Below are 14,365 nucleotides of genomic sequence, written 5' to 3' on the forward strand. Positions count from 1 at the left end.
TTTGGGTGCTTTTTATATAATATACCCCTGAGCTCCTAAATTATGTTCCTAAATTATGATCTTAAATTTATGCCCGATTTTCAGCCAAACTTAGGAGTCTAAACGTTCAGCTAATAATTCATCTTTATTCAGCAGCTGAAAAATTCTGAATACCAGTTTAGGCCTGCCGTTCATTTGCCTAGATTTAGAATTTATACTCTTGAATTATGCTTCTAAATTATGCTCTTAAATTTGTGCTCAGCCAAACCTAGAAGCAGTGGTGTACCAAGGGCGGGGTGGTGGGGGCAATCCGTCCCGGGTGCACGCTGCAAGGGGGTGCAGGGAGCAGCTGTGTGGCTGTTGGCTCCGCTGGTTCTCTGCTCCCTCTGACATTACTTCCTGTTCCAGGGCAGGGAACTGGTGGAGCTGACAGTTGCACGACTGCTCCCTGCAACCCCAGGAGGTAAGAGCAATGTTCTTGGGGGGGGGGGGGGGGGGTGATGCACCAGGGCGGCGCAGTAGCGATCCGCCCCTGGTGGCAGCCAACCCAGGAACACCACTGCCTAGGAGCCTAAACATTCAGCTAATAATTCATCTTTTATTTAGGAGCTGAAAAGTTATGATTATCAGTTTAGGCCTGCCATTCATTTACCTAGATTTAGGAGTCTAAATTTATGCTCTTCAATTATGCATTTTAATGTGGAATCTGTGAAACAAAATGCACGAAATGCCAACAATAGTTGCTACATTAGATTTGCAGCTCCCTCCCGGTAATTTCCTGTGTTAAACCATGGTTAACTGCAAAATCTAATGCATTTTAATAAAAGATCCTTTATGAGTTAAGAGTGCTGTTAATAGATGAGATCTGTAAACAACTTTAATAAATTGCAGACCCCTTCCCCTAGTAATTTTATGATAAGTTTCCCACAATCCAATTTTCAAGACATTAGGAATCTATAAACGAATCTCCTCTACAGAATGTAGTTGTCATCTTGGCACATATTCTGTAATATATTGACTCAAATATTCAGGGGCTAAACTAAACAAAATTCTTGAATGTAAGAGTCAGAAGCTTAAGCAGGATTCATGCTCTAATCAGAAACCAATGCACTTTGATCAAGTATTGTATAGTCTTGTCTATTCCCTCCCAAAATCGGCTTGGTTGCCACGTTCCAAAGAACTTGCAATCTCTGTATTTGTCTTTCTGGAAGACCTCACAATTTGATATTAATCAATCTGGTGGCTTGGACTACCAAATGTATATGTCCAGAACTGAAATATGATTTAATGTGGTGGACTAATTTCAAATCGAACTAAATTTTCTTTATAACTTGTGACTCCATATTTAGTCTGGAGTCCAGAACTGTTCTCCAGATCCGGGGTTCCAAACATAATTGGAACACTGACTCATGCGAATATCAGATTAACCATAGGAGACTCAACGTTTCAATCTCCCCTCACAAAATTATTGTCTTTGTTGGGTTTAGTTTTAGACCATTTTTATAGATCAAGCCCCACCAGGTGCCCTTTACCTTACCCAGCCAGAGAAAGACAGGCCACTAGGAATAATCTCCCACTCTCACAACAGAATAAGAAAAAGGGCTCCTGTCGAGGCACTGTTGATATTGCAACAGAACATGGTTTCTCTACTGCCTTGAATTGCAGTATGCTATACAAGCTGAACTGGAGTGCAGAAGGCTAGGTTTGAATTTGAATTCCTTCATGCCCAAAAGTAGGACCCAAAACTCACCTGATTTCCACAAAAAGCAATGCTGAACTGATGGAAGTATTTCAGCCCTTTGGATGTGAAGCTTGGCTTGCTGGTAAATGTGGTGCTGTTTGCTAGAGTGGAGAAGTCATACCGTAAATCCCTTCCATCCTTGCTGTACGAGAACCGACAATCATTGTAGCAGATTGAATTACCCTGAGAAAAAAAGGTTCAACATGTCTATGCTATTCTGACATGTACTTAATGAATGATAATTTCCTAACACTTTCCCCAAACCTAGGTGCTAGTGGCAGTTATATTTTAAGTGTAGAGGATGGAAACGACAATGTCTCTGTATCTGGAAATCACAGCGTGGTGAGAAATACTTGCTGGTTGATGCTGTTAAAGTCAAAAAATACTTTTTGAAGAACCTAGGGAAGGCCAATGGGACACTTTCAGGCTTATTTTTGAAAGAGAAGGGTGCCCATCTTTCGACACAAATCGGGAGATGGGCGTCCTTCTCTCAGGATCAGGGCCGTGCCAACACGGTAAGCGGGGTAAGCACCACAGGGGGGTACTGACCTCTGGAGGGTGCCTACCGTGTTTTACCTGAAGCTGTGATTCTCCTCTCTCCCCTGCCCTCCCCTTTTCGACTGCAGTGCTCACTGAGGCAGGAAGGCTCTGCTGAAGTTGTTTGAAAGAATACAACCAGTGCTATTTATGTCTTTGGTGTGGGACAACTCCTCATTCAGGGTGAGCTTGAACAACATTCAAATTAAAGAGAACAGCCAGGTTTGGAGGGAGGTGTGCAAGTGAGACTGGGGAGAAATAAAAACTAAATAGTGTAATTGTTAAAATCTGTAAGTGGTTCAAAGTTTTTGTTTTTGTTTTCCTCTGAGCTTGTACACCAAGAGGAGGGCATGACTGCAATGATGTTTGCATAATTATCAGGTAACCGGATATCTACAGCTAAAAGCCATGGCTGATGGTTCCAACAGTAGTTTCAGAGGAAGTTTAGCTGAAAGTATAGAAGAGCTGGTAAGTGAAAATCTGATTGTTTTTTTTTGTGTTTGTTTTTATATAAAACATTCTCCTTGGATAGGAAGAGTCTGTGATATGTGAAAATATATTTTGCTTTAATGAAATTGCTAAATTTTAGAGTCAGAGACTTATCAATGATCAGAAAAAGAAAGTCACCAGACAACAAAGGTAGAGAAAAATCATTTTATTTTCATTTTAGTGTTTGGAATATGTCCACTTTGAGAATTTACATCTGCTATCTTATTTTGCAATGTATAGCAATTTGTTTCTAAGAATATTGCTGGCAATTCCTGTCAGTGTGGCAAGTGGTGAGCAATCATTTTCTCGGTTAAAAATCATAAAAAACGAGTAAAAAATGCCTGTTTCAAAAGGGAAGGAAATGGGCACTAGCAAGGCCATCCCCCACACTCCCTCCCTCGCTGTCCCAGACTCTGCCGTCCCTCAGTTTTCACCCCCCCTTTCCGTGACCCAGTCGACCCCCCTTCTTGGTGAAAACCATCCCCCGTCGCCGTCCAGTACCTGTGCTGGCCTTCGAGGCGTTGCTTCTTCAATGATTTTGTGTCCAAGTTGCTCTGCATGCATCTGACATCAGACGCACACAGAGGAACTTGAACCGAAGATCACTGAAGAAGCAACGGTGCAAAGGCCAGCACAGGACTTCGGCTGACGGGGGTTGGGGTCCCCCGTCAGCACAGGTACTGGATGGTGGCGGGGGATGGTTTTCGCGGAGAAGGGGGGTCGACTGGGTCGCGGAAGGGGGGTGCAGTGGGCTGTAACACAGGGGGAGGAGTAGGAGCGTGTTTCCCTACTCCTCCCCTTGCTTTGGTATCAGCTGTCACTGACGTCAGTGTGTGCCTGCCTAGCAGACCACCTCCGAGGGAGGCACAGTCCCAGGCACATCCTGTTGGAGGTGAGAATTATTATATAGGATTATTTGCGATCAAGTATCTCGCAAGAAAGGCTTGTAAGCCTTGCCATGATTGCTATTGAGAATGATATATGTGCCCAGTTAGATATCAAAGATTTAATTAGTAATTTCGTGAACATGAAAGCACGAAAAGCTAAGTGGTTGTAAACCCTCTATTTGTTCAGCAATTCCACAAAGATGCACTCCATCTTTCAGCTCCTATTTCCTTTGCATCTTGTGCCACACGGGGGGGGGGGGGGGGGCGCCAACTGATAGTCTGCAGGGGGGCACCAGAGACCCTAGGCACGGCCCTGCTCAGGATCGCCCAAATCGGCATAATCGAAAGCCAATTTTGGGCGTCCCCAACTGCTTCCCATCGTGGGGACAACCAAAGTTCCCGGGGGCGTGTTGGAGGTGTATCATCTTTACGCTGATTACTCCCAGATCTACCTCTCCACACCAGAAATCTCAGCCGAAATCCAGGCCAAAGTATCAGCCTGCCTGTCTGACATTGCTGCCTGGATGTCTCAGTGCCATCTGAAATTAAACATGACCAAGACTGAGCTTCTCATCTTTCCCCTAAACCAACCTCTCCTCATCCCCCATTCTCTATTTCTGTGGATAACACTCTCATCCTTCCTGTCTCATCAGCTCGTAACCTTGGGGTCATCTTCGACTCCTCCCTCTCCTTCTCTGCACATATTCAACAGACTGCTAAAACTTGTCGTTTCTCTTTCTATAATATCAGCAAAATTCACGAGGACGACGAGGATGGCCCCAGGAAAACTTGGGCACCCTGTTCCATTATGCCCCTCCACGTGATGTGTATCAGTCTCTATCAATGTTATAGTAATTAGGGATAAATTTCAAAGACTTAGCTGGGATATATTGCATACTTACTAGTAATCTGTGCATTGCCAATATACCACAAGAAACAAGAATGTGAGTTATAAGCACTGAAAGCCAAGTCCATGTGCATAAAGAGGGCTCATCAGAGCTGTTTTGTTGGTCTATCCAAGTCTGCTACCAGTACATAAAACACAGGTACATCATAGTAATACATTCACTCTCTGTACCAAGTTTTTTTCCACATAAGGACAAGTAAACGTTTAACTCTTTGACTTCTTGGCTGATATTGAACTGTTAGGTGGATTCTATGCCACCATAATTTTACATCTGTGGGTGCTCAGACACATGCATCAAATGCCACAGAGGCAGCAGAGGAAGGGATATCCTTCAGAAAGGGTTTATAGGCCTAGAATATGCTGTATCGGCACTTCCCAAACTTTTCTGCAGCTGTTAACACCTATTTACCACATGGCCTTTGTCTTACTTTTTCTCCTATGCCTCTGCTTTAGTCCAACTTGTAGAGTCGATTGATGATGATGCTCAAGTCCCCCATACAGGCCAAGTTATAGCATCTCATCAGTTGTGAGGCTGATGATGCCAATCTCTAGGGTTTTTTTCCTTTTATAGCTGTGGTCACAATCCCAAATGAACATTTGGTGAACCCATTTGAGGTCACAATTCACAGTTTAGGAACCACTATGCTCTACACAGTGCCGTAGCGAGGGCAGCTGACACCCGGGGCGGGTCACCGCTGCGCACCCTCCCCCCTCCGGAGAGGGCCCCCCCCCCCCGGCACGCTTACTTATGAGGGAAGGTGACGAGGGAAAGCGGCAAAGGATGGGCGGGAGGGCCGAACCACCCCGAGTGCATGTCGCTGGGAGCTCCGTCGGCTCTGCTGGTTCCCTGCTCTCTTTGCCCCGGAACAGGAAGTAACCTGTTCCGGGGCAGAGAGAGCAGGGAACCAGCGAAGCCGACACCCCCTCAGCGGCGTGCACTCGGGGCGGACCGCCCCACCACCCCCCCTTCCTACGCCACTGGCTCTACAACCTTATCTATTGAGTAAGAGTTTACAGGCTTCAAATATGATACTAGGTCAGTGGCGTTCTGTGGTTCACTTCCACCCAGGGCGGATCACTGCTGCGTGCACCCCCCCCCCCCCCCCCCGGCTGCAGGGCAACATGGCACCCCCCCCCCCGACCCAGGTGACATGGCACCCCCCAGTCCCAGTCCCCACCTGTCTTACCAGCTCCGTGGACTCTGCGCTGCTCTAAAAAAAGAAAATCGCCTCGTCGGCCCTTCCCTTACTCTCTTTGTCCCGCCCTCTGATGTAACATCCTATTTCCTCGTGGGCGGGACAGAGAGAGTAAGGGAAGGGCCGACGAGGCGATTTTCTTCTTTTACAGCAGTGCAGAAGCGAGGCGCCGCACCACGCAGCTGCCGGATGGATGGAGTTGGATTCGCCAGCAGAGCACCCCCCCCCCCACCCGTTGACACCCGGGGCGGACCGTCCCCACCGCCCCCCCCCCCTTGGTATGCCACTGGTCAATATCTTAAAACCCCCCTCCCCTGAGCAGTTAAGAGAACCGACTCATTTTAGTCAGTTATTTCTTTAGGTTTCAGAAAGGAAATGGCAATATCAGCCTCGGGATTTACACCTGCCCCTCCCCCATCATCATAAAGCAAGTAAACTACGTCTGTGACCAGTGCTGAGTATTGCTGGCCTTCAAATAAACTCCAGCTTCACCCAGGCTTCACTTCCAGCTCAGCCAGGCACTAAGAGGCCCTTTTACTATGCCCTGTAAGTGTCTACGTGCTCCCAATGTACGCCAAAATGGAGTTACTGCCCGGCTACCACGTAGCTCTTGCAGCAATTTCATTTTTGGTGCACGTCCAATACGTACGACCGAAAAATAATTTTTATTTTCTGGCGCACGTCCACTACATGCGCCAAGTGGCATTTGACGAGCGTAGGTCATTACCGCCCGGTTACCATGTGAGACTTTACCACTAGGTCAATGGCTGGTGGTAAGGTCTCAAACCTAAAATGGACGGTTGCAAATTTTGATTTTGCCGTACATCCATTTTCAGCAAAAATTTTAAAAAGGCATTTTTTTGCAGGCGCGCTGAAAAATGGATCTGCGCACGCCCAAAACACGTGCTTACACTACCGCAGGCTATTTTTCAGCACACCTTAGTAAAAGGACCCCTATATGAATAGTGCCTGGGTGGCCTGTAGTGATTTAAAGTGACACTATCTGGATAATGCCACTGAAAATCCATGGATGGCTCTGATCAGCAGCATTTACCCAAGTAGCATGGTTTGGTGGAATATGATACATTTGATCTAGTTGGCATTGTACTGAATGGTGGGGATATCAATAAAAATAAAGTTTCAAAAAAACAATTCTGTGTCCTCCCTCCCAATAAAAGAAACAACGGGTAGCCAATCTCCCTCTTCCAAAGGTAAAAAATAACCCCCTGGTCATCTCAGCTGAGACAAGAAGAAAGACTTCACTGCTGGATGAGCTTCCCTCATTGCTCTGATAATGCTAATAGTCCCCTATACAGTTTTTAGTTTAACTGAAAATTGATGTTTCCATACCCATGTTGCTTTGAAACAGTGTAGAAAGTACCTCATTGCTTCTAGTGCCTGGACCACAAGAGATGCAAGCCTGCTTGCCATATGGTTGATGGGCTCTCAGGTAGGTTTCAGGAGGGCATGGGTAGCAAGTGCTGGTAGACTTTTCTATGTAGTATCCAGGCAGGCAGGAAGTACATGAAGAGCCCGAGTCGGAAGATTCAAGGGCACAAGGTCGGCAGTAAGAGGCCACACCATCCATGACATTTGTCACATTGATAGAATAGATTTTTGCAACATCATTATTGTATTTTCTCCCCTAAAAGAAAAATATTTTCATGTCAGGTATGTGACAACAAGAACAGTTTACTTAATACTTAGATTTTTCCTCACCCTATGATATAGGCTCCAGGCATTTGCATTATATACAATAATGTACAATAAAATATGTAAAATCACAATTGACAGACATACCAGTCACTAGCAACATCACATCACAGGGAAACATCAATAACCTTATAACTTTGAAATCTGGATTAGGTTAAAACCTAGGGTCCTAATCCAAGGAATCAGTGAAAGACCTATCCAAAAAGCCAGGCCTCACAAGTCTATATATGAAACTAGTCCATGCCCTTATGACCATTTGTCAGAGAATTCTACAAAGTTGGTCCTACAGGTGAAAATGCCACCTTCTTCCATGTTTCTGTTAGTTTGGCTTTGAGACCTAGTTCCAGGAGGTTAGTGATTCCTTCTCAAGGAGATCACCATTGATTTGTTGCATCACCGGAAAAAGCTATTTTAACCAAAACAGCTGTTCTCCGAGGACAGCAGTTCACCAGTGACACAATTGGGTAATGTCGTCCTGATGGTATCAAATTGAGCACATTTTTCTAGAATCTTCCCAAAACTTCTTCAGTTCTTTTGAGCATGTACAATAGTTCCTGTACAGTTGCACACCTCCAACTCACCTTAATGCTGCTGTTAAGCTAATTAACTTATCTTCAAAAGCAGAAGACGGTGGGTATGTGGTGGATGAACTGCTGTGCTCAGAGAAAACTTACTAACAGTAATTTCATTTTCTATAAGGACAAGCAGTTCACTTGTCACATTGTAAGAGTCCTAAGTAGTCCTCAAATACAAAAGGAGAAATATAAATAACCTACCTAAAGAGCAGGTAAAATATTTTGGAAATGTTAGAGTCACCTTTAAAAAAATAAAATAAAAAATAACCAAACGACAATCCATAACAATAAAAATATCTCCTGGTGAGGACTGAAGTTAGGTTATAATCCTCAGAGACTCAAAAGGATAAACTGTCCAAACCTGCTGTTACATTGAGAATCATTGTCCAAACATATACTATGTTACTATCAGGCTTATTTTCAAAAGAGAAGGGCGCCCACCTTCTGACACAAATTGGGAGATGGGCGTCCTTCTCTCAGGGTGGCCCAAATCGGCATAATCGAAAGCCAATTTTGAGCGCCCTCAACTGCTTCCCGTCGTGGGGATGACCAAAGTTCACGGGGGGCATATCGGCACCGTAGCGAAGGCGGGGCTGGGGCGAGATTAAAAGATGGGCTTCCTCAGCCGATAATGGAAAAAAGAGTGTTCCTGACGAGCACTTGGCCGACTTGGTCCATTTCTTTCTTGCGACCAAGTCGTGAAAAGGTGCCCGAACTGACCAGATGACCACCAGAGGCTCACCAACCCCCTCCCACCCTAAAAAAAACCCAACTTTAAACATTTTTTTTTTGCCAGCCTCAAATCTCATACCCAGCTCCATGACAGCAGTATGCAGGTCCCTGGAGCAGTTTTAGTGGGTGCAGTGCTCTTCAGACAGGCAGACCCAGGCTCATCCCCCCCCCCCCCCCCCCACTACCTGTTACACTTGTGGTGGTAAATGCGAGCCCTCCAAAACCCACCCAAAACCCACTGTACCCACATGTAGATGCCCCCTTCACCCCTTAGGGCTATGGTAGTGGTGGGAGTGGGGTTTGGGGGGGTTGGGGGGGCTCAGCACCCAAGATAAGGGAGCTATGCACCTGGGAGCAATTTGTGAAGTCCACTGCAGTGCCCCCTAGGGTGCCCGGTTGGTGTCCTGGCATGTCAGGGGGACCAGTGCACTACGAATGCTGGCTCCTCCAATGACCAAAGGGCTTGGATTTGGTCGTTTTTGAGATGGGTGTCCTTGGTTTCCATTATGGCCGAAAACCGGGGATGACCATCTCTAAGGTCGACCTAAATGTTGAGATTTGGGCGTCCACGACCGTATTATCGAAACAAAAGATGGACGCCCATCTTGTTTTGATAATACGGGTTTCCCCACCCCTTCGCGGGGCCATCCTGTGAGGACGCCCTCGTGAAAACTTGGGCGCCCCATTCGATTATGCCCCTCCACGTGTCACAGAATGCCTAGCAACCCTCTGGGGGTTCCCTTGCGGCCACCTAGAGTCTGTCCCAGCACTGTTCAGGCCCACTACCACCTGTGCAAGTGCTCTACTCTGGCATGCCTTTCCTCCAACCTGCTGGGTTACGCTTGCCACAACTTAATTCCCCAGTGGTTTCTAAGGACACTGGGGCCACACTTCCAGGGGTCCCCCCAGGGGTCCCACAGTTCCTAGAAAGCACCCACAGACTCAAAACACAAACCAACAGGATTCTTAGTCAGTCCAGGACAAACAGAGCTAATAAATGAATTGATTTATTATCATAACAAGTTAGAACAGTGAACGGATGAATAGGGTGTAATAAGCAGACAATAACAGGTAAATTAAACAGAAATCAATATTAAACTAACTAAACACTTATTAACTACCTGAGTAGTATCTGGGGAGTTCAGAAAAATTAACTGCTCACAGTCTTTGAACAGAGTCTCAGTATAGAGGTCTGTACCTTCCCACATTCTTACTCTGAGACTAAAGATTCCCAGCAGATTCAATCAGAGTCCAGATCATAAACACTGAGGGGCTTCTGACCAACAGCAGTGCAGATTATTTCTCAGCTTAGGTGGGAAGAAGAAACTATCACTTCTGTAACAACTTTACAAACAAAGGATAGACACCACCTGCTGGCCAAACAAGGGAAATGCACATCATAGAAAATAGCTATACAATTTACAAGCAGGAGAATTTCCTGTTTTGCCACACTATTTTATTATGTAAACATAATTCTCTGTTCCTCTTAGTCAGGGCTGGAGCAAGGTCATTTGGCACCATAGGCAAATCTTTTGTTCTGCAGCCCCTTAGAGACAGTTTATAGAATATGCCTAAATCTAGGGGTAGTTTACAGACTATACCCAACACCCATTTTCCGCGACTATATTTAGTTGCGGCCATTTACACCAATGAAAAACTTGTGTAAATACAGATGCCTAAATTACACGTGGAACGGGCATATTCTATAAAAGTGTGCATAAATTCTAGGAATGCCTATGACCTACCCATGCCCCTCCCATGGCCATGCCCCCTTTTCAGATTTTATGCACATCACTTTGTAGAATAAGCTTAGACATTTGTGCGTGTAAATTCTAATTAATGCCAATTAGTGTCAATGATTGCTTGTTAAATTCAATTATCTGTGCTGATTGGCTTGTTAAGCTAATTAAGTTGCATGCACAAATCCAAAATACAACTGTATTTGCATGTACCACTCACTATATAGAATCCGGGGTTTAGTGTGTGTCACAGATCTGCTGTGCTCCCACACCCTGACTCACCTTGTTCTTTGGTGGTCGGGGTTCTGAATGTCTTCAGCCCGCTTGAAGCCCTCCCAGCCTCACTCAGCCTCTGGTATGGTGGTCTCTGGTGGCCCCACAGTCCTCACAGTCCTGCCTGCCACACTGCGGTCTGGGGGCACCGGGAGTTGATGTCACAGGCCTGGGTGTATTTAAGAAAGGCCCAGGCTCGCCTTCTTCACCTTCGCAGTAAGGCCTTTCTGGTCTCCTCTTGTGTATTCCTGTCGAGTTCTGCCTTGCCTTGTCTCCAAGCTCCAATCCTGCTTTGTCTCTGAGTTCAGAGACAAGATCCAATCCAGCCTTGTCTCTGAGTTCCAGTCCTGTTTTTTCTCCGAGTTCCAGTTCTGCCGTCTCTGAGTTCCAGTCCTTGTCCTGCCTTGTCCAGTCTCATCTTGTCAGTTCCTAGTTCCTGCCTTGCTTTGCCTTGTCTGGTTCTAGTTCTAGTCTACCTTGTCAGCCCTGTCTGCATTATCTGTCTTGTCCTGCTTGCCTTGTCTTCATCATCCAGCTGTATGCCTTGTCTTCGGTCATGTCCTGCCCGCTTTGTCTCCAGTCAAATCCTTCCTGCCGTGTCTTCTGCCAAGCCTTGCCTAGTGCTGTGCCTAGCCTAGTGACTCGCCTACCATAGTCGGTTCCCGACTGTGGCCCAAGGGTTCACTTCTTGAACTGTGACAATTCTCATCCACATTTCCCTTTCTCCTCAAGCCCAACTTTCAAGCACCATCCTTTACAATAAATCATCTCATTCTACAGACTCTCCACACCCATCTCTCTATCATAGCCATCAGTTCATCGGCAACTGTACATATCTAGTGCAAGACTCTTGCCCCAGGGGCAGCAAAACTCCTGGTTTCAACTTTCATGTGCTGTAACCATCATTTCTACTTACATTGCAGCAAACAGTTGAAATTCAGGAAAACTGAGTCATCTTGTGGATGCTGGAGTGCTGTGGAGTTACAGTATCTGTCTGGATAATTAAGACATGAGCACCCTTAAAGAGGCCAGGGGCACCTTTAGTTTTGTGTCTCCTCAATATATTTTCAGGTCTATAACCCCACCCCTCCTCCTTGAGATTTTGCTGATTAATCTCAAAATTATGATCGCCTCAACACCACCCTTCCCAGAATGATTCTGTTAAAGGGATAATTGGACATCACAATTTCAAATATTCCTGTTCATAATGAGGGCAGTTTCCAAAAGTAATTTGCTCACATAAATGGGTAAAAATGCATGCTAGTGGTTGAGTTTGTATGGCTGGAAGGATCTATTGTTTTCTGTTGATTGCTGCTGCTCTTTGTCATACCCCCAGGAGGTTCTGCCTTAGGCAGCTGCCTAGTCTGCCTAATAGTAAAAAACTGCCCTGCTCTTCGTAACATAGTAGATGACAGCAGATAGTCCATCCAGTCTACCCAACAAGATAAACTCATTATATAATGTATGATGTGATACCTCATATGTATACTTTATCTTGTCTTTCTCCATGTCCTTACTGTTCTACCTTACATTTGGGGAGTTCTCCGTTTTCTCCTTATTCTGATGATTAATTATGAACTGCTTTGTTGTTTGACTATAAAAGGTGGTAGAATTCAATAATAAACAAACATTTCATTGCAGATCCATCAAATGCTAACCATAGCTATTCCTCACTGCAGGGAGTAGCCCCATTTGTGATGCATTGTGTTTTTTTCTCTTTGAGAATTCCTAGATATTTTCACTCATAACTGTGGACTTACCATTTCCCGAAAGGCTGCCCTCTGGAATGCCCATGTGAAGGTCATTGTGGCATTCTTCTCAATGCCATACGAGTAAGACTGCTTCCCCTTGGAGCCAATCCACTTTTCCACCACAGAGTTTGGCATGGAATTTATACCCTACAATAAATGATAAAGAACATGAAAGCATAGTCATGTCATTCCAACAAAATAGAAATGAATAAAATAATTTATAACAGATCATTTTTGTTTCAGCCATCAGATGAATTGCTGGGTGTAAAGAAGCAATTCTTATGGCCCAACTAAAGAAGTTAGTTTTAAAGTAAAAATGAACTTAGGATTCTTCTGCAGAGAAGGGCCCTTTTGAAAATGCCCTGGCCCTCTGTGGGTAAACATGTGCACACCATTGACACGCCATAGTTTTCTCTAGAGGGAACAGGCAAGACTAGAAAAATTAATCATGGAGTTTCCATTTTGAAACCTCTGCACCTCCTTTCTGCTAGGATTGGCCTGTCATAGTTTTTAAAATGGAAACTCCATGGAGAGTATCACTTTGAAAATCCACTTGCAGGCCTGTGAGTATAATAGGCTCACTGAAAATTTCCCAGTTTTCAGTGAGCCACTTAGTGGTCAAGATAACCAAGTAATGTTTCTTGGTTATCTTTAGTCAAACTACCAGTCAAACCAAACCAGATGGGTTTATAGCTGTCTCCAGCCTCCATCTTTCCTTCTTGATCTCTCTCACTCCCTCATCTTTTCTTGACATACTTTCACTCCAAAGTATTCTGCTAATTATATTCCAAGAGTGGAGGAACCAAGGCAGGCAAGGGAAGGGGTGAGAGTATACTAGGAGAAGTGATGTTTTACAGGATTTTATTCGATAAACCTTTATCATGTTTATGCAACAGGCCATATTATCAGTGTTTATCAGTTAAAACCTAAAAACAGAACCCTACTTATGATCTTGCTCTGGGTTTTGGTAAACAATATAATAAGCTTGCCACATACCGTCATGAAGTACAGTTCACAGCTCACAGTGCAGACGGTCTCAAACACGAATGTAATCCTTGCAATCTCTTTATTCTCCAAGTCTTGGGTAAGAGATGATGGAGGGCTGTGGAAGTGAAGACAATATCAGGAGTTCTTCCTTCATATACAGAACAATGGGACATTTCTGAATGCTGGTGGCAGATGTGCACTGTGACAATTGTGAATCTTGATTGTTTTGAACTCTTTCTCTCCATTTCCTTCCATCTCATTTTCACCATTTCTACTGAATAGATTGCTTGTGTGACTATTGATTGTGGTGCTGGACTTGCAGGTTATCAGTTATCTGATAGGACCACAATGAGCATGCTTCCTCCATCTCTGAAGAGCATGCAATTCCAATTATGGAAGATATAACTGCAAGCAATATCATCGGATGACGAGATAAGCTGCAAATAGTGAAGATTTTTCTACCAATGTCAGAAGACCTATGGGCAATCTTGTGATACCTAAACAGCCTGTCTATAGGTGATGGCTGCTGCATAGAAAACCTCCAGGATTTGGGATACCTTGACTAGCCCTTGTACACAAATTGCATTTGTAACAAAGAGATGATAATGTCCCAACTAAACCAGTGTTGTCTGTTAGAAAACTATGCACAGCTGACAAATCAAGCACCAGTACTGTGTGAGGGACTATGTGCACATTGATCTAAGTTGGCAAGATGCATACGAAATGATGGTTCAAGAGCATAGCCAATCAATAAAGCAACAAACCAGAAGAAATTAAAGTTAAGTTTATTAAATAACTGTAATACTTGGAGACATCTAAACAATCACACCCATATTCTGTGTGATTCATGATAACTCTA

The 14,365-nt window shown here is 44.7% G+C and overlaps 1 protein-coding gene and 1 long non-coding RNA gene across 3 annotated transcripts in view; one reads left to right on the forward strand and one right to left on the reverse strand.

Moving 5' to 3' along the window:
* Window positions 1-14,365, reverse strand: part of LOC115482272 (UPF0577 protein KIAA1324-like) — an 88,354-nt gene that overhangs the window by 23,374 nt on the left and 50,615 nt on the right. For both annotated transcript variants that reach the window (XM_030221937.1, XM_030221936.1), the window contains exons 11-14: window positions 13,516-13,621; window positions 12,529-12,666; window positions 7,118-7,381; window positions 1,730-1,903 (exon numbers count right to left, since the gene is read on the reverse strand). In XM_030221937.1, the coding sequence (XP_030077797.1) occupies window positions 1,730-1,903; window positions 7,118-7,381; window positions 12,529-12,666; window positions 13,516-13,621 (682 nt within the window). The remainder of the gene's footprint in view (window positions 1-1,729; window positions 1,904-7,117; window positions 7,382-12,528; window positions 12,667-13,515; window positions 13,622-14,365) is intronic.
* LOC115482275 lies at window positions 6,165-10,402 on the forward strand. Its single transcript, XR_003944052.1, has 4 exons — window positions 6,165-6,176; window positions 8,180-8,185; window positions 9,313-9,320; window positions 10,310-10,402. It is a non-coding gene; the product is annotated as an uncharacterized LOC115482275 (long non-coding RNA).

This window comes from Microcaecilia unicolor, chromosome 12 (assembly GCF_901765095.1).
Source record: "Microcaecilia unicolor chromosome 12, aMicUni1.1, whole genome shotgun sequence".
Taxonomy (NCBI): Eukaryota; Metazoa; Chordata; class Amphibia; order Gymnophiona; family Siphonopidae; genus Microcaecilia; species Microcaecilia unicolor.